Source organism: Miniopterus natalensis, chromosome 10 (assembly GCF_054644295.1).
Source record: "Miniopterus natalensis isolate mMinNat1 chromosome 10, mMinNat1.hap1, whole genome shotgun sequence".
Taxonomy (NCBI): domain Eukaryota; kingdom Metazoa; phylum Chordata; class Mammalia; order Chiroptera; family Miniopteridae; genus Miniopterus; species Miniopterus natalensis.
The window spans coordinates 72,084,309-72,107,105 of record NC_142090.1 but is presented as its reverse complement, the minus strand read 5'-3'; the positions used below and the strand labels follow the sequence as shown (position 1 = coordinate 72,107,105).

Below are 22,797 nucleotides of genomic sequence, written 5' to 3'. Positions count from 1 at the left end.
AATAAGACCTAAAAGGCCAAGTGAATAACAAATTTATTTATAGATATGATTTATGGTAACCTAGTGACAAGCAGCAGAACTGGGCCACAGGTTGTAGCAACTATGTATTTTAGGGCCTACAATGAATAAACCAACAGAAACATGGGTCACTCTTGGCTGTGATGCCTTCTAACTTAAATCCCGTTTATATTTGGACACATCTGGGGAAGCCTGGAAGATGTGTACCATTTTTAATGCCGAGATTCAAGGGCACCTGTGGAAGCACTATGACCATGAGAAATCCTGAGGTACCCAGGAAGGTGTGGCATTTAGAGACATGCCTGGGTGGAAGTCCTGATATCATCTCCTATCTGTGTAATTTCAGTTCTCTGAGTTTTACTTTATCTGTACAAGGAGGATACCTTGAAGAGTTACTGTGACAATTACATGAGAAAAACCTATAAAGAAAGGTGCATAGTGGAGATTAGATGTGCAAATTTCTAACATTGAAAAACTCTTACTTTGTACCTTGGCTAGTCTAAGCAGTGTGTGAGTGTGAGTGTGTGTGTCTACAAGCTTGTGCAAGTTCATGTTTCAAGTATTTGCTAAAAGAAATCAGAAGCCACACATGGGATATGCTAGAAATGTTGAAGGAAAGACCAACAGAAAGGAACTGGCCTGGGGTTGCCTACTATACTGGGAATCATGTGTGAGACTGATTAGAGGGAAGAGAGACTAGAGACAGAGGAAACAATTTAAAGGTTATAAGCTATAGATTGAATTGCACCACCACCCCCCAAATTCATATGTTGAAGCCCCTAATGCCCAATGTGATGGTATTTGGAGGTGGGGCCTTTGGGAGGTAATTAGGTTAAATGAGGTAATGAGGATGGGGTCCTCATGATGGGATTAGTGCCTTTATGAGAGACCAGAAAAGCTTTTTTATTTTTGTCTCTCTGCCCTGTGGGGAGACAATGAAAAAGCAGCAGTCTACGGGACAGGAAGGGGGTCCTCACCAGAACTCAACTGTGCTGGCACCCTGACCTTTGGACTTCTAACTTCTATAACTAAGAGAAAATAAATTTCTGTTTTTTAAGCTACCGGTTAGCGTATGGTATTTTGCTATGGCAGCCCGAGCTAAGACATCATAACAGCCCAGGACAATCTCAATATGTCACACTCTTGAATTAAGGCCACAGGGATGGAAAAAAGGGGGCAGACTTGACAACTATTTTGTAATTGACACTGAAGGGATCTGGTAACCATCACACATACGAATAAGGAAGGGTAATGTCTGCCAGGTGTTAAACTGGAGCAGCTGGGAGGAATGGGAGCATCGCTTAGGAAAAGAAAAGGCAAAGAGGAAGAGCTCGGTCTCAGGCACGCTGCTGGCAGAGCTCCAGAGCCAGGTGGAGACACAGAGCCCTGAGCTGCAAAGGGCGATCTGGTGGAAGACTATGGATTTAGCAGTCAGCCAAGGTCAGAATAATCAGCCTGGGTGCGTTTGCCTGGAAATGTCCAGGCTTAAGAGAAGAGGGCAAGTAGGATAGATGTATGTAATATAACAAAAACATAGGGGTCACACATTCAATCCCTCCCAAGTAAAACTGGTTCTGTAAACTAGTTGTAAACACACCTGATCTTGCAGCAGAGTGCCTCCGAAGGCCCAGACACAAGCAAAGACAAAATAGACTTCGTACACTTCTTTTGGGCTGTCGGAAGGTACATTTTCCGGAGTCAACAAGCATTCCAGGAGAGCGCAAATAGTCTAAAGAACAAGAAACAGCCATTCATTCGGGGCAATCTTTTCCCAATCGTGGAGAATGCCCACAAGACATTAACAAATCCACTTCATCCGTAAGAGTGTATACAATTTTTCCCAGCTCTGTGATTTGCTGCAGCGGAAGAGACAAAAATGACTGCCTCAGGTTTCTATGTCAATGGTGGAAAACCTTTGCCACTTTTAATCTAACTCATCTTCTAAGTAATAAACTATTAAAAAATTAAAATCTTCAATTGTCCAATTATTAATCACTGTAATAAATGGAAATACATATAAGCAAACTAATAATAATAATAATAATAATGGGGCTATCTCTATGCTCTCGTTTTTATAAATAGGGAGTCAGACTACACACAGTATTTTATAGCCTACTTCCTAACTTAAAAGTACAAACTAAAGACACTTCGTACCAGTGAGTGTCGTCCTACATCATTGGGAATGAATGAATAAAATTCCACTGAGTGGAAAGGCTTATTTAACAATTTCCCACTTGCTGGACATTTAGATAACCCACTTTCCCTTCCTGCTTTGGCAGCCGTTTTCCCCACCTGTTGTCATAAATTTAGAAAGTCGGACTGGCAGCCTTAGCCTGTGGCATTTTTTTGTTTGTCAGACTAAATTTAGCCTTGGAAGAACCACTGTTCAGGAACTTGTTCGCCATTCCCTCCAGGTGAGCCCCAGTGTGCTCTGCTGGTGTAAAACACACCCCATGGTAGGGTACCAGGTCAGGGATGAGGGGACTGTGGCTGCTGCAAAGGCCTTTCCCACAGGAAATAATAACCAGTCATAAACATGTTTCTGACCGAATCTGGCATTGTCACAGACCCTCAAAACTCATGACACCCTCCCACCAGTGTTTGGAGACACGGCAGATTTTTATCACCGCCATATGCACAGCCATGCAAGCTTTAACACAGCAAGCGAGGCCTGCCCTTCCTCCCAACCGAGAACAATGGTGAAAATCCATGGTAGAGAGGAATAGGGGTCCTGGAAATAGTTTGGAAAGGCTTTTAATTTTTTTATTATTATTTAATTCTCACCCAAGGATATTTTTTCCATTGCTTTTTGGAGAGAGTGGGAGAGAGAGAGACACACATCGATTGGTTGCCCCCCACTCGAGCGTTGACTGGGGCCGGGGATCGAGCCTGCAACTGAGGCGCATGCCCTTGGCCGGAATCAAACCCATGGCCCTTCAGTCCGCAGGCTGATACACTAACCACTGAGAAAACTGGGTAGGGTGAAAAGCTTTTAATTTTAATAGGTGAGCACCTGTTATATTTTTCAATCTTCTCTCTTGATTTCTAGTCTTTTATATTGCGTTATGTTTGTCAATTTAAAATCGTTTTCTAATAGAAGAAAACTTGGCAATTTGTCATCAAGAAAAGTAATGTATAAGCCTGAGGCTTCATTGTTTCTGAGCTGAAACCATGTTGGTCTACAGAGTTGTTCCGATCGAAACAAAAAGACTGAAAGGTCTCAATGTTAAGTTATCCATTGATCTGAACACTGTAATAACTTATGTGTTTTTTTTTCTATTTTCTCCCAAACTCAGTGCTTAGAAACCATTTTGAGCTCCGTGTCAGCAGTTAATCAAATCACACTTTGGTGCATATTATGAAAGGGTTAATACACTGTACCGAACTTAAAGCAAAGAAGTTTCATATACCGCAAAACATAATACATTGATTTCTTAAAGTCGCCATTTTAAGCTATTCTCTCTTATGCCCGTTTTTGTTTCAAATTCCAGTCCTTATAAGTAATCACAGAAAAGAGACTATTGTATAAAACAGCTAAAAAGGAGCTGAGGAGGAAATGCCATTTCTGAATACGACAAAAGGAGCAAAGGTCATGTGAATTCCCACTGACCTATTTTCACACTTCTCTTGAATGAAAACGTTCACACCACAGAGAATCGCACAAACACACAAGTCGACTTGAGAAAGAGCTCGACCAGGCTTTTTACAAGTATTACACCAGAGGAAGTCTAATTAGGCTAACCACATAATTAATTCATTATGAATAAATTCAGACCTGCTTTCAGAAATAAATTATACCTTGGATAATTACTGTTGAACACTAGCGTTTACTTAATTGGTGTGTGAATTATCCCAAAACCTGAACTTTCTCTTCTGATTATGCTTGAGAGTTTTTCTAATCTAGCCTCAAACAAATTTGGTAACATAGTACATTAATGGTAACAAAGTACTTTGAAACCAATTTTGCTCCTCTAGGAGAAGAAGAAAAGTTTCTAATTGCAAACCTTCTGTGAAGTTTTATGCTTGTAAAAGGCTGGGGAAAGTTCTTCATGCTGAGATTAAGATCACAGCCTTCACTCCTGTGTACTGTGAATTATTTTTATTTGCTTCCATGACAATGTGTTGTATATACCCTTCACTCTCACCACTGCCTCAGGAGTATTAAAGAAAAAATTGCCCGTGAATATTACGACCTCTCCATCTAGACTTACCTGACTTTAGAAATGTGTTGTTGTTTTTTGGGCGGGGGGGGGGGGGGGGGGGGAGAGACAGAGAGAAGATAGCCTTCTGGGTAGCGACACCTATGTGGGTGAGTCCAGAAGCTTTCTCTTACTCAACAGTCAACATCTTTAATTACTCACACTTTTTGTATTCAAAAAAACATATGGAGCACCTTCTCTGGGCCAGTTACTTAGGATACAGGAAACTAAATAAGGCTGTTACGACTGTGCTCTTCTGATTTCATGCATATATACTTGGGAGGAGCATGTGATTCAATAAAGACATTCAGCACCTGCTATGTGCTAGTCACTGTGCAAATTCCTGGAGCTATACAAACGAATCAAAGATGGCTTCGGCTCTCTAACTCACAATCTCGTGAAAGAGACTACAAACCCGAACGATAACAGAAGGTGACAGGTATGTGACAGGGGTTTTCAAAAGTCACCGGGGAACATGGGGGCTGGAGAATGAGGGTTGGAGAAACCTCAACTCCAGAAATCTCTCCATCTTCTTGCTCAAGCAAAATCTCCTGTTGTCTTGATCAGCCCCAGTATCAGGTCCAGTATCTGGTCCAGTATCAGGACCAGAATGTTCCTCAATGTAACAGAAGACACACCTGCACCAGGCTGTTCTCTGGAATTGAAGTGATGGTTCTAAAGCTCGTTCTCAGCTTATCCAAGCACGCAGGAACGTACTTATCGAAAAGTATTGTTAAATTGGCCTTTTCCGATTGATGCTGCCTTCTGTCTATCCAGCTGGCCACATACCTGAGAAAGAGCACAGAGGAGCTTTTACTCAACCCTAGAACTTGAAAATCAGAACTTCACCAACTCAAAGCTCCCTCTTGCACACGGCGTGGTGCCACACTTCGGGACATGTTTAGTGAGTTCATTCTATTTCTACAGCTGTAAATATTTAAAAATGACCCTTTAAAGACTAGTTTTATGGCCATTTTTACCTTAACGAAAAGTATGTAAAAGAAACTCCTAACAGCACTTAGAACCCAAACATAATAGACTTCTAAGTAGGCCATTACTGAGCATTTATAAGGAGGTGCAGTTTGTCATTTTCTGAAGGAAACTAGCCGCATAGGGTAGGCTGCATTTATGGAAACAGATTGGGACTTTTCTTGATTAATCTTGGCGTCAATTATTTAGTAATGAGAAATCAGTTACAAATAAAAAGGTGAAAATTCCACAGGGGCTATTTCAAAGTCCCCCCTTTCCCACTGGACTGAATGTAACTGTAACCTGATGGCTGGTAATGTGTTTCCAATACCTGGCCCTGAAATGGCATCTCACTCTTGGGTACATGTGTATTAAATCTGAAGCTTATACAACATTATCAAGTTTGATACAATATCCCTAACTTATTAATAAAATAATACTCATCAATGAAATGACGCATGGCTGAGTAGCATCCACAGTAGCCTCTGGGGAGAAACTATGATGTTCAACAAAAAATAACTGCTCAAAAAATCCTCATTAAATAGGAAGCAGTGATAACAAATACATTCGGCTGCCCGCAGAGAAGCCCTGCGACTAGACGAGTTACGACTATACCTTGCTCCAGGCAAGTCTGATTTCACATTTTCAGTATCAGAAGAAACTAAAGCAAGATGATTAGCTTATAAAAGGCTCCCTTTGATTTTCGCAAGGCTTCACAACAGGGTTTTATTAAATATTTAACGACCTTTACACTATTGTTAGGTTTATAAAATCAGAACTGTCAAAACTTCTTCAGGTCCAAGAGGAATGGTTTTCAGTTGAAGTCCAGGTTCATGATGGTAACTTGAGAGAGCATATCTGGGCGATGGTGACAGTGGGCACCACAGGACAGTGAAACAATGGACAGCAGGTGTTGGTTACTGGGGACAAAGGTGAGAAGGCCACACCTACCCCTCAGCTACTCCTCTAATTGCACAGCAGATGCCAAAGTGGAAACTTAGTGTCCAGAGCTTATTGTTGATGGGGATGGGGCGGGATTGTCTAGGCAGGTGGAGCTCTAAAGTCCGACTGGCTGGTCTATATCCCAGCTCCACAGTTTTAACTTTGTTACCTTGGGCAAGTTGCTCAACCTCTCTGTGCTTCGTGTTTCTCATTTGTCAATGGAGATGATGATAATACAGACTTCTCGGGGTTGTTCTGAGGATTAAACAAGTTCTCACGTATAAAGTGCTTAGATTAATATTTGACGTAACAAATTCTTGATAAATGTTACTCATTAGCACAGTTGGTGGAACTGGGAGAGCTGGGCTCCTATCCTGACTCTGCCTAGCTGTGCACCTCCGAAAGGTAGTTGTGTCCCACAGGGCATGAGAGTGGCAGCCAGTGCTCCGATGGGTATAACGAATTCCAGCTCCAGCTCCCAGCAAAGTCTCTTCCCAGTCTCTGTGGGAGCAGAAGGCTATGCAGAGATAACTAGGAGCTGTAGCCTCAACACGGCCCCAGACGGGAAAATGGGCTTTGCACTTAGGGGGCAGGTAATAACTACTGCATTGGCCACATTGGCAGTAGCCAAAGTCTGTCTTTGAGAGAAAACCTACCAAGCCCATGAGCAAAGGGTGCTCCTCTACAAATCACCTCCACAAGTAAGGAAGTGAGCGCAAGCAAACCAGGAGACATGATAAGAGCTGAACCTGCCCGAGGGTGTGTGTGTGGGGGGGGGGGAGGCCCCAAATGACCTCTGCCAGGGGTCAACAGCACCATATAGCATAGGGAGTAAAAAAGTCTATATTGTTAAATATGGACAGTTTATAATGTCATGAATAAATTACCACTAAATTTTCATAGTTTGGAATAAAAACAGACATTAAAGGGTGGTGGGAAAAGATTAATCAAAGAACTTAAAAACACATGTGCATAACCCATGAACACGGACAATAGTGTGGTGAAGGCCTGGGAGGGGCGGGGGCAGGGTGGAGGGAGTCAAAGGAGGGGGGAAAGAGGGACAGACAGCAAATTTAGGAGAGGCTACTATCTTCAGCAATGGCACAAGCTGAAGATACAGATCTGTATTTGTTGGTAACTGTTTCCAACTTTATAAAAAAGTTTCTTACAATTAAAAAAGAATGCTGTAGATTTGAACATGACCAAATGAAACACACTGCCGTCATGACAAGCGATTGAAAATGACAGCTGCCTCAGGAAACTGCTACATTGTGATGCCTTATGCATCACCTTAGTGCCCATATCTAGGTCACTAACCACATGTTTGCCTCTCCAGCATCTGCAAACATGTTCCATACAATCAGCTCTGTTGCTATTTCCTTCTCCAGAAGTACTATAGATGTATCACATGAAGTCTAAAATCCCGTAGTTTGGAAACTATCTAGGTAGCCAAAGTTTTCAGGCTTCTGAAAACTTTGTTTTTAAATTAGTCAATAGTCTGGGGTTGGAATCTGTCATATAGGACCCAGCAGGAATTCATCAGAGCTCTCTATAATTTGCCCCTCATAGAGCGTCATGTTCTCTGTCATTCACAGTGGCTGGGACAAATGTCAGAAGTTAGAAGGACACTGCTGACTAGAGGTGCATGTCAATTATTTCTGAATCTTTACGTTTACAAATATATACAGTATCCAAAAATGAAAGGATGGGGCTGCAGGGGTGGAAGACACCAGGCTCATCCAATGCAGGTGAGGGGATTAGTGAGACAAAGCCAAAAGGATATTTTAAGCCATGCCACGGGGTGATAATAGAGGGATGCTTATTGCACCTACACCAGCAAGGACAAGAGAGTGAGGGACTACCAGGACCTGGAAGAAGGAATCTTAGGGAGAGATTTAAAAGGAACTGTGACCTGCAGTTGAGAGTCACAGTCATCCTGATGTGACCCAGCAGGGAGGGAGCCAGGGGAATAAATAGCCTGACCTCATCTCTTCTCCCGGTCTCCTTCCTGCCAGGGCTCCTCACTGGCCAAAGAAACCAGAGGCCGTAGGGCACAGACCCCACTGATGTGTCCTATACAGGACAGCCTGTGGGGAGGGCATGGTGGAGGGGTACAGAAGAACCCGACACAGAAACACCCCAGCCACAAGCACATGCTCACTCGCAGAGCTCAGGCGTTGCTCCAGCTCACAGTGCAAAGGCTAAAGGGAGGGACAAGTGACCACCAGGATGAGTTATGGGAACTGTGAGCATGTGAAGAGTAAGCGAGTAGACACAATGAACTTGTTCTGAATCAAAGCATTACCACAGTTCATGTATGTGTATTATATGTATACATATGCTCACTAAGTGATATATTTATATCTAAGTGCTCCATATGAGTTATTATTATTTATTCACTTCTTCTACAAATACTGATTTGTTAACATGTACAAGGTGTGAACAGGGTAACGTCCAACTAAAAACGACAATGGCACACAGGCGCTAATTTAATTACCTTTAAATTAGCCTAATTAATCAGCTTTCAATTTAATTGCTAATACCTAATATACATGTTTAGCTCTTTTAAAAACTACGATTAAAAAGAGAAATGTTCACAACAACAACAAAACCAAACAACTATATTTAAAAATAAGCAAAAGACTGAAATAAGCATTTCTCTAAAGAAAAGATACAAATGGCCAATAAGCACACGAAAAGATGCTCAACATGACTAATCATTATGAAAATGCAAATCAAAACTGAAATGAGATACCATATCACACCCATTAGGATGGCTATTAAATAGAGAAAATTAAGTTTTGGTGATGACCTGCAGAAATAGGAACCCTTGTGCACTGTTGGTGGGAAGGTTAAATGGTACAGCCACTATGGAAGTTCTTCTAAAAATTAAGAATAGAACTACCACATAATCTTTAAGTACCAGTTGTGGGTATATATCCAGAATAATTAAAAGTAGGGATTCTGTATGTCCTATTCATAAAAGCATTATTTACAACAGTCAAAAGATAGAAGCAACCCAAGCATCTATTGATGAATGAACAAAATGTAGTATATACACACAATGGAATAGCATTCGGCCTTAAAAGGAAGGCAACCCTGGCACATGCTCTAACATAGGTGAACTCGGAAGACATTGTGCTAAATGACATATGCCCATCACAAAAGGACACTTGCTGCATGATTCTATTTATAAGAAGTACCTAGAGTATTCAAACAGAAAGAGGCTGGGGCAGTGGGGACTGGAGTCATTATTTAATGGATATAGGGCTTCAGTTTAGGAAGATAAAAAAAGTTACAAAAATGGTTGTTGGTGGTGGTTGTACAGCAAAGTGAATGTACTTAATGCGCCACTGAACTGTACACTCAAAAATGATTAAAACGGTAAATTTTATATTATGTATGTTTTACCACAATTTTAAAAAAAGCAGTACTCACGGATTCCAGCCCAAATCTTGTGGGTTCACGTACAGAATACCAGCTCTGGAAACAGTAGCCGGGGTTGCCGTCCTTAAGTGATGAATCTCGAAGAGCAGTCTCATCCGGGGAGTGAGGGCTATGCGCTCATTGCTGGCCAGGGTCAGCACCTGGACAGAGCAGCACAGCAGAAAAGGGGCCCTGTCATTCTGGAGCTAAGTGACACTGCCGATTTTCTAACAACACAAAGTCCTTTCCCCAGCAGAAGTGCCAAAGGCTATGAGCTCGCTGTCCCGCGTTAGAAGAGGAGAGTCTGAATAAAGAGCTAGATTAAAGATCTCAATTCATCCCGGAGGGCGGCTCACTGACCCTCGAGGAACAAACTCACCAGCATGGATTTACTGATGCCAACTTTAAATAATTGTGGTTAACTATTACTAAATATAAGACATTTGTTCAAAGCATTGATTACATGAAAAGGCCTGAATGCCACAAAAATAAACTTTCTTTAGAGTCTCAAATACCACAATTATCAATTTTCCTGTAGAAACTCATGCAAGAATAAAGATCTCAGAACCTATCTTTTATGATAGACAATGTCTTAGTTCAGAAAGCAGCAATTTCTGTTAATATAAGGGGCTGACTAATTCTATTCTAGAGTAATGATGATTTCTGATTTCTTTCTCTTGACCCTAATGACAGGTGTTGTGTTGCATCAGTGGTATCTCAGGGACCTGTACCATTACCCTTTGATTTTGCTGGGAGCGCTGGATTAACCTTGGCAAGGTGCTTAGGGATGATTTATACTCAATCGGTAGCCACAGGAACTACTTAATTTCCAACTTGTCATTTACTATCCAAGTATTCCATCCTTAATCAAAGATAAGATGTCATAATTTATGCCTAACTCTTCGAAAATGGTAAAACGTGTATGGGCTAAGTTCTTCGATACATATCTCCTTTTAAAAATGGTTTGATTGTCCCGGCCAGGCGTGGATCAGCGGTTGAGCATTGACCTAGAATCCAGGTGATCAGGGTTTGATTCCCAGTCAGGGCACATGCCCGGGTTGCGGGCTCCATCCCCAGTCGGGGGTGTGCAGGAGGCAGCCCATCAATGACTCTCTCATCATTGATGTTTCTCTCTCTCCCTCTCCCTTCTTCTCTCTGAAATCAAAAATATATTTTTTTAAAAATGGTTTGATTAATACAGACAAGAAAAATGTATTCACTTAAATCCTTTAACAATGAAATTGAGAGAATTAGCAGGAAAATGCCACTTCAAAGTAGTAACTACATAAAAACCACCACGCTAATGATTAGAAACTAGTATGAAACTCAACAGGGGAATGGAGCTCAATACACACCAAGTGTCATGTTTAAGGTCAGCACTGAGGTGTTCCTCACCTGGTTATCATCCATGACGGTATTGAGTGATTCGATCCACATGGGATCGATATCTCCATCCAGGACTATCCATTTTGGCCCATCGTGCGTAAGATTGGCTTGTTCTCGCAGTATGGACGAGAACAGGCCTATAAATTAAGAATGAACGATCTTAACATATATATACACACATGTAACGAAGTTGGGTGCTGTTTATTTCTAAAATAAATTTGTATTTTTTTCCAGTGGAAGCTCTTTTGTTAAGTAAATTTACCTGCGGTCAATTTGTTGCCTCCCTTTGGTGGGCAATGAATGCATAAGACCTTTCGGGCCCTATCTGGGCTCTAGACCAAAGGGCAATGCTTCACTTCCGTGAGAAGGTTCCTTAACCTGAGCTTCCCTATATGTCAAATAAAAATGATACTGACTTCCCTGAAGAGCAGCTGTGGGACTTTATAAAAAGGTAACACACACGAAGCGCAAAATTTACACCAAATGAAGGCATTACCCTTTTCCATACGTTCCGCATGTGCATTCAATATCTATTTCAGGCCGAGTATTAGTCTACTTCACCTTCTCCACTTTTCTCTAACAACATTCAAGGGACACAGTTCTAAAGCTAAAATATTCAGGAGCACTATACAATTCCTTGAGAAATTTGGTCATTGGCATTATATTGAGTTATCATTACTTCACTAGAAGTATAGATAAAAACATTTTAAGTCCATAGGTCCTTTTTGCCGTCACTACATATCCACTGTGTGTGTTACATGGCGTATTTAATAGCTGATTTTTCAGAACATAATACTACGGTGAGAGCAAATGGCTTAATGCATGTATGTGGAAGGTTTTGTTTCCTCTGTGAAGTATCTTGTGCAAAAATAAGTGACAGTATGTAGAACTCGCCACCATAACTCAAAAAAAGCCAGCACGACTTAAACAGCTTCCACAGATTTTTCAGCACAATCTGGTATTATTCCCTTCCTGCCACAGTCCTTAAAAAAAGGGGGGGGGGAGGATTTAAAAGCTAAGAGTAAATTTTGATTGTCCCACAAATTAGGAAAATTTATATACATAAGAGATGGACAGAGAATGATGAGGTCAGCTCCTACACACAAGATCACCAAGGAAGTCTTCTCTGATGTGACCTGTGGCACTTGGATAACGCAAAGAAGGAGGCTGTGCAGGTACTTCTGGCATTGCAGACGGTGGGAATTCAAGTGCAAAGGCCCCGAGATGGGAAGATAGTTGGCATGTTCCAGGAAGAGCAAGGAGGCCAGAATTTAAGGCTCAGATAGAGCAGGTGCAGGGCGGCGTGCAGGAACTTAGGTCAGCGATGGCAGAGAAGGATCTAGACACAGAACCGGGTAGGCCTTGGATAAAGGATGGATTATAAGGTTGATGGAACCCAATGGAAATGGCAAGCAGAGAACTAACATGTGGAAGAGCGCCCCCTGCTTGCTGTATGGAAAAGGAACTGCAGGGACACCAGTTGGGCTACTGTGGTAGCTGCAGAGGAGAGAAGTGCTGGCATAGAGTATGTATTTTATTATTTTATTATTTTTTATTTTTTGTATTTTTAAATTTTATTTTTGTTTAAAATATTACAGACGTAGAGTATGTATTTGAAAGGTAAAGCCTACAGGATGTGCTGTAAAGCTGAAGGTAGGGTGTGAAAGGGGAAAAGGGCTCCAGGGTGATGCCAAGGATAGCGCACTTAATGAAATGAGAATAACAACAGATTTCAACAAAGGGTTCTGCTTGCCTGCAAATACTTTCAAGGCAAGAAACACGTCCCATTGACTTTTGTCCCTGGTACCTAGAATAGGGCCTGCCTGAAACTCAGTTGGTGTCTTGTATCAGGTACTTTATAAACGTTCCCTGAGGCATTCGTGCTGACTTCTTTCTTGGTTAACAGGAGCCCTGACATAACTGATGTGGGATAAAATACACACCTCTTAGCACAAACCTGTGGAACGCAAATTGACCACTTATTCAAACCTAGCTTTAATGTATAGGTTAGAAATGCTGTTGTGAGTTGCTATATCTCCAGGAATGCTGACATACAAACAGTAAATCTACAACTATGCCTAAAATCGGCTTCAACTGAGAAATGGTTTTCTGGAGAAAAATGAGAAATTTTTAGCACTTGAAAAGGGGAAACAGTACTTGCCATCTTTCCATTCTCGGGTAGCATGATGTATGAAACCAAAGAGTTCATCTGTTGTCACAGCTTTAGGGTTTAAGTCATTCCAAATGGGTTTTTGTTTCATGTTAACATATGTTCGGTTCAGTGTTCTCAAAATCTGAAGGGGAGGGAAAAAAGCTAAGAAAATTATTAATGTAAGCCAAATGGAAAGCAAAAGATTTCAAAGGATATTCCTCATTCGTTATACATTCCTAGATATTCTACGTGTGTTAAGATTGAGAATGGGAAAAATTTACATCTGTACATTTTCATTACTATCTTGAAAAATTTAAACCCGAGATCCCTTAGGATCCATTCATCTGCTTCTCTGAACAATGCAGACTAGAGGAAGTCACTCTATCATTTGAAATTTTTAACCTGTGTGCGAAGGGCTATTTATGTAAGTAAGTGTCCCTGTTCATGCTATTAAAATCCACTCTGCCTGTATTATTTAGATTGTGCTCAGAATTTAGCTTGCATCTGGATCTCTAAGAGGGTGTTAAAACACCCTCTAAGACAGCTGGACCCAATCACAGAGTTTCTGATTCAGGAGGTCTGGGGTGGGGCCTATGAGTGGCATTTCTAATAAGGTCCCAGGCAATGCCTGTGATGCTGGTCTGGATGTGCTCTGAGATCTAATGAGTGACCTGGAGCAATAGTTCTCGATAGCTGATTGTCTTGACTTGAAGGAAGAGGGAGGATCCCACTACTAGGCATGTAGTGGTCAGAGGCCAGGGATGCTGCTAAACATCCTACGATGCACAGAACAGGCCCTACAACAAAGAGTTAGCTCGTCCAGAATGTCAGTGGTGCTGAGGCTGAGAAACCCTCATCTAGATCATGAGGGAAAGGAGCCTCGAGGATAAGAATTCACAAGGTAGGTGCTTAATTTATGTCTGTTTAATTAATTGGCAACTTAACCCAAATATCTGCCCCAACTATCCTTTTTGCTTTCTCTAAAAAGCCATGAATTTTACTTTAGATACTTATCATCCTGATCTTCTCACAGGGGTTTGAAGGACTGATAAACAATTGCCAAATACTTTGGAATAATAAAATGTTAAGTAACACGGCCCTGAGCTTTGGTGCTCTGGTTACATGGACTTAAGTAAAGGCTGAATAGAACAGAATCCATGCAGACTAGATGAAAGCAATTGACTGCCTTGGGAATAGTAAGCTGGCATTTTTAGAAACCATTAATCTACTGAAAATTATAGAATTTAATTTTTCCTTCCTTAAACCATGGCCCGCACCTGAAACTTACTCTAACAAAATAATTACAGGTCTTGCAGTTATCGACTATAATATTTCAATTACTGGATTTTTCACTAGAAAGATCCCTATACAAGGCCTCCCTTTATAATGGTTCCACTCTGGGTTCAGGTCTAAATACCGGCAAGTTCTCTCTATACCATGCTCTAAAGTCTCACAGGCCCACTCTGGTTATTTTTAGCTGTTGGCTACTGAATATATTTATACCCAAGCACCCTGAATTAAAAATGCATGTATTTCTGCATATATTGCCTGCTAACCAAAAAGTAAGTATGTTACCAGGACTGTCAGTGAGACGAAGCAAAATCAAGCAGTGACCTAACAATGGGGATAATAAATAATACCCATGGCATGTCATTGCTGTGCAGAGTAAATCACACATAATGAACCTACTAGGTGCCTCACAATGCTCATAACAGGTACCTAAAAAATGTGGTTTCTGCTGCCTCCCTTTTTTTTCAAGTTTTTTTTTCTGGCCCTCTAGAGTTCTATATTCTGAGAGTACTGAAGGAAAATATTTGGGTTTTCTTAATGATATAAAGAGAACATAGGATAACTTGGAAGAGATAACAAAGTCGTTTTGATAAATGTGGGTAGGGCCAATTGCATGCAAGCCAGGTGTCCTATTCTAGAGTATCTCAACATGTGAACTTTGGATAAAAGAATTCAGGCAGAATTATGTTATTGAAAGGTGCATAAAATAGGATGGCATACATCTAAATGAATGAATAGGGCACAAAATCGCTCGTGTGGGAAGCCCAATCTTCATCTCAGCTCGCCGTCCCGTGTAAATGTAATGTTCTATTTGTGACTCTCTCCCAGTCCCCAGTGCAGAGGAAAATGGTGCCGATTGATCAAAGAACAACATTACAGTCTCAGATTCTAACCCAAAAGTATGGTGGCCTTCGCTGAAGGAAACTCTTAAATAAAACTGAAAATAGGCCACAAAATTAAAATTGTCCCTTCCAAGGTTGAAAGTAACAGGCGATTGACTCTACCTCACTCTTTCCCGTGCCTGCATTTCCAACCACGAAGACCGAGTGCCGCACGGCTAGCAGTTCCTCGAGCTGGACAACCTGCAGACAACACGGCCAGTCACCGGTTTCCTTTCATGAGTTCATGGTTAAAAAACAAAACGAAACAAAACACTACCCATTTTTGCCCAATTCTTTCCTTACAATCCAAGCCAGCCCCCACTAACAACATTATACAGGGTGGGGCAAAAGTAGGTTTACAGTTATGAGTATGCAAAACAGTTTATTCTTGTATTATTATTTCTTAATCATTGTATTATTTTTCCATACGAACAACTGTAAACCTTCCTTTGCCCCACCCTGTATTCCAGGAAACTTAAAGTAAATGGCAAGGGCAAAGTACACTCTCTCCTGGACCTCGCAGCACAGAACACAGGCGTGAGAAAGAAGACCACCGTTACTCAGTGAACCCCTGACACAGGCAGGAGGGAAGGACGCAGTGCAGGGCCGGGTGCACGGAGGGGCTCCTTACAAAACCCGAGGCTCCATGAACGCTGAACAAAAGCAGTGCAGGGCGGCCAATCATTATCTACCTCTGAGTAATGACTTACAGCCTCTCAAACAGGCGCTCTGTATTTTAACATCCATGTATTCAACTACACCCAACCTGAGCACGCATATGCACATGCCTTTAATAAGTCAGAGGATGTCAAACATGTAGACATTCCTCCCCATTAAAACATGTACTGCCCTAGCTGGTTTGCTCACTGGTTAGAGCACCAGCCCTCGGACTGAAGGGTCTCGGGTTCAATTCCGGTCAAGGGCATGTACCTCGGTTGCAGGCTCAATCCCCAGCCCCAGGTGGGGTTGGGGTGCACAAGGGAGGCAATCTATCTATGTCTCTCTCTCTCTCTCCCCTTTCCATTCTCTCTGAAAAGCAATGGAAAAAATATCCTCAGGTGAGGATTGAAACAAAAAAAAAACAATAAAAAACATGTACTAATGATTTTACTCTCAATTTCCTCTAAACTGGAAAGAAAAGAGCAACATTAATTTTGATGCACATCACCAAGAAGAACCAAGAAGTTTTACAGACTAACAAAAACCATGACTTAATCATATATGTGTTTTCACCTTCTGAGAGACTGAGGCAACAAACTGTTTCTATTTACTCTAGGGAAGACGGCCATATTCAAATGCTTTAAAGTATATGCTGGATCATATTAAGGTTAGAGCAATGTAGAAATTGAAGTCTTGATTCAGTGTCACTTAACTACCGTATTGTCACTGCACATCCCCAGGGCTCCCTGACAAGTCAGTGCCCCCTTTACTTTGAGGATGAAGCTCTCCTCGGGCTGCAGGCGGAGCTCCAGGGTGGACTGCCTGACCGTCTGCTCGAAGTGTGGCGCCCTCCTCCGGGGCACGTCCAGGGCTGGAAACAGGTCACCGATCAGGCCCAAAAACACTGGGATGTCGTCCGTCACTATTTTAGGCATATTGAAGTCCCTTAGTGCTCTCATGAGTACCTAGAAAAGATACTTTATTAAAAAAAAAAGCCAATACAGTATCTAACAAACACCTAAAGAGCTAAAGATGTTGTTAATTCTCATATCTAAAGTATGAGCACCAAGATGGTTCTCTGTGAGGATGGCACTCTACCTGCAGGGAGGTCGAATGCTTTCAAGGTCACACATCAGAACATGAGAAGGCTTTGCCTATATCATGGGCAACCTCAGACTACAGCCATCAACGAGGTTCTGTTCCATCCCTACCAATGATCTGCTCTGATCCTGAGAAAGTGTCTGGGCCCCTCTCTCCTTAATCCCCAAACTCCAGGATATAAATGAACGAGGCCAAGCAGATCATTTTGTTCAAAGTACTCTGAGAATCTCAGAAGATTAAACTCAACCGTTTTCAGTTTGGGATTTGTTCTATCTTGGATGAAAACCAAAGAGGGCTTTCGATTTTAAAAGCAGTCAACTTGAACATCGGGGATGACTTGTACAGAAAGAGGTAAGAATCTCAACAGCAACAATAACAAGAGAACAAATAAATGCAAGAAAATCCTCGCCCCATCACAAATTGTGGCTGAGAGGGAGAGATTGAATAAAAGAATGTAGAAAAATCACATAATAAATATCCTGTCACATAAAAACCTCACAGGATAGATCTTTTTTCCAACTTCTCAAGCCATGCTGCATCACTCTCACTTCTTATTTAATAGAGATAAATGGGACGTGGCTGCTATTGTTTCTTCCTGGGAGGGACAATTCCCTAGAAGCTCTGAGTAACCAGCACAGGGTTTCCCTGGTGTCAGAGCACCAAGCTTCCTCTCCCATTCTCGCATCCTACGAAATGGACATAGATTTTCCCATTAGGTTATGTCTTTGCTGACTTTTTCAGGATTAATATCCCAAGATTAACCAGATTTTCTAAATGTTCCTCAGAGGAAATCAAACAGCGATTACTGAATTATTTGATTACGGCTGCCAAAATATTGTTTGTAGCTGACATTTCAAAAGCACTTACAAAATCACATTTTCTTTCCTACGCTCATATCCTTTTACTCAGAAATACTTGTGATCTTTTATACCATCAGAAATGCCAGTCCTCCAAATATCCTACATTAAAAATAGATGCCGTGTTTTTAAAGGTCGTGCTATGCATGACCCACCATCCAGGTACACACTTTCATTGTAGGAGGCCATTTGGCTACTCACTCAACAAGATCGCATTAGCATTGCATTACCTGGTCTTCAGGTCTATTTTTGTCTCCTCGTTTCAGGGAGCCAGCTACAACCAAGACAGATTTAATAGCACGAAGTCCCCAATCATAATGATCCTAAAATCAAAACACAGGCAAAGTCAAAAATTGTCTGAGGGAGTAAGATTCTCATTCCAGAAGTAAAAGCTGAAAGCTAAGAGAGTTCAGATAAATACATGCTTTGATGATGCAAAGTAATATTTCCCTCTCCAATTTCTAATTGTGAAAAGTCATGTCCCTTCAGCTTCTTGCTGCTCCTTCCACCTGGTTCTCTGTCTCTCAGCAAATTCCTCCTGCCCATGGCCTTTTGTCGCAGCATTCGCCCGAGGCTCCATTCACCTCCCTCGCTGTTCTCTCAACAGACCTGCCAACTCAGGCGTCCAACCACCTCCGGGTTTCTGCCTCCATCCACAAGCCCATTTCCCCAGGGGTGCAGCCAGCCTTGCTACTCCCCCTCCCCCAGGCCGAGGTCTCCAATTGCCCTAATTACTCCCCTTCTGCATCCCTCCACTGCTCCAGCCGAATCCAGTCAAAACCCTATTCAATAAAACTGAGCTATAAACCAGTACCTCCGAGCCTTCCCCAGCCCCCTAAGGGAGATTCTTCTCACAGGCTCTGCGCTCCTGGCGAACAGAGCTGGTGTCTCACCCGCCTTTGTCCTGTGGGTCCTAGCAGGCCGCCCCGCACAGGACAGGTGCTCAGTAAAGGTGAGAGCACAAGCTGATGGATGACACACAACCGGCCTGCCCTCTGCCTCCCTGCTACATCCACACGGGAACAACACTGCTCTCAAGTGTCTCTCGGCTGTGCCTGTGTGAAGCTCACCCCCCCAAGCCTCCGTCACCATCTGTAAAAGGGCAGATAAAAGTATCCACCCACTTTACAAGGTTGTTGGTGAGCAAAATGAATTAGTGCTGTGTGGCCAGTGAAACTATATATAGGGTGTCCCAAAGAATGTACACACACACTTTGAATAATTATAAAGGCAGTGTTTATTAAAATACATTTCATTTTCAAAATTGAGCTATCAGCTGTTAAAGTGTGTACACATGTTTTGGGACACCTTGTATACAGGAATAAAAATATGCCTTTCGATCCACTAGTCAATTTCGTGGGTCTTGACCATCACTTTTGTCAGTTACAAAACAACGGAATGAAGAATACTGGGGTACGTTGCAAATAAAAATGGTAAGAAGTGTTTGGTAGCCCGGCCGAGTGTGGCTCAGTGGTTGAGCATCGACCTAGGATCCAGGAGATTGGGGTTCGATTCCCAGTCAGGGCACATGCCCGGGTTGTGGGCTCGATCCCCAGTTGGGGGGTGTGCAGGAGGCGGCCGATCAATGTCTCTCTCATCATTGATGTTTCTATCTCTCTCTCCCTCTCCCTCCCCCTCTCTGAAATCAATATTTTTTTTTTAAAGTGTTTGGTAGAAATTTTTGTTTCAGTTGTGCACATGTGTATACCAAGCCTCAATTGAAAAAGCATTTTTTACTGTGGGTTATGGTAAAAATCATTTGAAAACCTCTGATGTCAATGTAGACTGAGGCTTGAGGAGGGAAGGAGAGGGGGGGGAACCAGAGTTGGAGGCAAGGGAGGTTGGGGAGGGAGCTAAGTCATTGGAGTAACAATGTTAACGAAGAACATATAGAAGAAATTCTGCACGTAGATTTAAGAAGATGTGGCCACTCTCCTAAACATTTAAGCACTGCAAACAACTGCTAATATATCTTCACCATTGTCATTACATTATTTTTTTTTTTTGGTCAAAAATGTCCACTGGTTCTTTTCTGATCCATCCCTAAAGCTTAGAAAATTATCAGTGAACTGTGCTCCGAACTCAGCAATTCTGTCCTGGCCAGAGTTGTCTGCCCTACCTCGTCTCTGAGTTGGGGACTCTCTCCTCGCCTGCTCTTCCTTTCCTCCCAACACCCCCCTCTTGTAACTGGCCATCGGTGTCCTAGGAAGGATTCCGCAGAACTAAATCCAAATCTTGCTCCCACCACTTGTTGGCTGTGGACGTTGGAAAGGTTACTTTCCTCCATGTCCTCTTCTATAAAATGGAGCGAATCATACCAAATTCATAAACTTCTGGTAAAGATTTAAAAAGACAACACATGGCACCTATTCGGTAAATACTGGTTCCTTTCTTCCTTGAAACTGTGATGATCTTTTCACCCTCCAGTATATTCCAATTTTTATTTCATGTAAACTGAGTCTCTTAAGTAAGCTCTCTGAAGTCATAAATCTGAGTGTGTCATTTTTTTCTGAATCTTACTCCCTTCATCATTGTCAAAAATAAACATATTACTTGGATATAGGAGGTGCTCACTAAATATGTAAATATTACTACTAGAAATGAAGATAGTTGCAACTCCATTCTTCCTGACGTTAATGACATCTTTTTCTTCTGATTTTCTTCCACTTATAAAATTAAAATGGGCTCACTGAACATAAAGATTTACAAGCAAGTGTAAGCAGAGAAATAAAAAATACTCACAATCTTACTATCCAGAGACAAATGTTAAAAATCACAAATATTTTCCAGTCACTTTATATGTATATGAAACACACAGTATAATATAAAATACGGGCAAATTATAGATCACATCTACAGTTTGCTATGCTTTTCTTTGCATGTAACATCATAAATATTTTTCCATATTATTAAATTTAACATAATTTCCCCCAGAATGTAAACTAAAAGTTATTAAAATGACAACATTAATTTCTCAGATTATAAATTTTACCAATATTTTCATCCTGGAAACGGAACAGCTGCAAAATAAGGTCACCAGGAATTAACAAAAGGTCAAAGGATCAAAGTCAAAGGTGGCCAAAAGGCTGAGTTTAAAAATAATGATGCTGATACATGTGTAAATTTTGTGGCATATCAGCAACTTCAATGAAACTGCAAGAAGCTGATGCCTAGAGAATAGAAAATAGTTAAGTTTGACCCATTTCGGAGACCAGGGAATTAGAGAGAGAGAGAGAGAGAGAAAAGTGAACTCTATTTTTAAATAAAGGATTACCAACAAATCAGAAAATTTCTTGAGGGGTTCTCGAGAAAACCAGTTTTAACTGACTCTCATGGGCACTCTTGCCTTCTCTCACTAGAAAATAATATTCTCATCAAAAAAGAGAGGCATCATAAAATTCCATTTATAATTATAACATTGGTGGAGTTCAAAGAAAATCACATACCTCTTTGACAAAAGCTGCATTGACTCCAAATTAAACATGAGACTCAAAATGTCTCAAGTTTAATTTCAGAAAAAAATTAAGAACTGTGAAATACAGATTTTTAAAATTTTATGGAAAATATAAATGTACTTCTAAATGTCTAATTTGAAAGATAAATTACCCAGCATCCGTATTTCAAAAGCTGTTTTAATGGGATGTAAAAAACACAAAAAAGTAACCAAAGGCTCCTCACCTGCTTGGAGAGGAGCTCCCTGCAGAGCATGTACAATGTGATAAACTTGCGGGCTAATGCGCGTGCGTCCACAAAACCTTCTGCAACTAACATGATTTCACAGATCAGCTCAATGTCAGGGGCCACCATGGCACAGGGTCTGAAAAGTAAATATAAAATTTAGTTTTAGGATGTGATAAGGTAATAATTACAAATTGCTGAACTCAAGTGATTAATTTATACCAACATTCTAACCATTCCCAAGCAGGTCACAAGTACCTCTGTCAATCACAGCTAACAAGATCCTTCGATTCAATTTTAAAAATGTCTATTAGCTACCAGATACATAGAAAAAGATGCCAAATCTGAAAATGGCAGAAGCACAGGTGTAGTGTGTGCTGCTCCACATGGAACAAACACCTCCGCCATGGCTGATTTCTATGATTTCTATCTACCATCATGACATCACTACACATGGAGCTGGGAAGAGCTGCCCAGTAACTCACCACCATACAGACACACTAGAAATAAATAATCCTAAGAGCATAAGTATTCATAAAATACAGTAAATTAATTAGGAAGTGATGAGTTTTGAATATCACCTTTGTTTTAAATACAATGTATTTAATCAAAACTTTATGTAATTTAGTTTTTTATTAATGGCTGTACTCCTCCCAAAATCCATGAAAATTTAACTTTTTACGCTCCTGCAAGCCATCTCGAGTACACCACTGCCTGAGGCCAGCTTGCGCAGACTTTTGTATGATGAAAACTTATAAAAACATAGCTTTCAAATCCCCTTTCTTTTGGAGGGGGATTTTCAAAAGTCCTTCCTGAAGACAACTGCGATTAACAGCAACAGTTGATAAAATTCCACTCAACTGAAGTCAAGCGCAAAGAGGGTGTCAGGATAAATAAGTAAATAAGCTCATTATTTTAGACTTCTTAAAGTATAGATTCCAAATATTTATCCACCTATAATTACACTCTACTTCATGCATATCTAATTTTTCATCCTAAGCATTCCCCAGAGTCCCTCTGGATCCATGCTGTTGAGTACACACATGCCATTGAGTACATACATGTTTTTGAGTATCTACTTCCATCTAAGCTGGCCCCACAAGCTTCCCCACATTTTTTGTTCTTTATCATGACAGAAGTAGTCAAGGTGAACAGCAAATAAGGGAGGGAAAAAGCTAGCAAATTTGCTTGATACTTGTATTAATATTCATAACTAATATTTACTGAGCACTTTTTCA

The 22,797-nt window shown here is 41.2% G+C and overlaps 1 protein-coding gene across 1 annotated transcript in view; it reads right to left on the bottom strand.

Moving 5' to 3' along the window:
- Positions 1-22,797, bottom strand: part of DNAH11 (dynein axonemal heavy chain 11) — a 203,131-nt gene that overhangs the window by 103,041 nt on the left and 77,293 nt on the right. The window contains exons 36-44 of the mRNA XM_087820874.1: positions 21,560-21,698; positions 18,112-18,204; positions 16,694-16,888; positions 15,387-15,464; positions 13,102-13,234; positions 10,950-11,077; positions 9,567-9,715; positions 4,856-5,006; positions 1,616-1,747 (exon numbers count right to left, since the gene is read on the bottom strand). Of these exons, the coding sequence (XP_087677000.1) occupies positions 1,616-1,747; positions 4,856-5,006; positions 9,567-9,715; positions 10,950-11,077; positions 13,102-13,234; positions 15,387-15,464; positions 16,694-16,888; positions 18,112-18,204; positions 21,560-21,698 (1,198 nt within the window). The remainder of the gene's footprint in view (positions 1-1,615; positions 1,748-4,855; positions 5,007-9,566; positions 9,716-10,949; positions 11,078-13,101; positions 13,235-15,386; positions 15,465-16,693; positions 16,889-18,111; positions 18,205-21,559; positions 21,699-22,797) is intronic.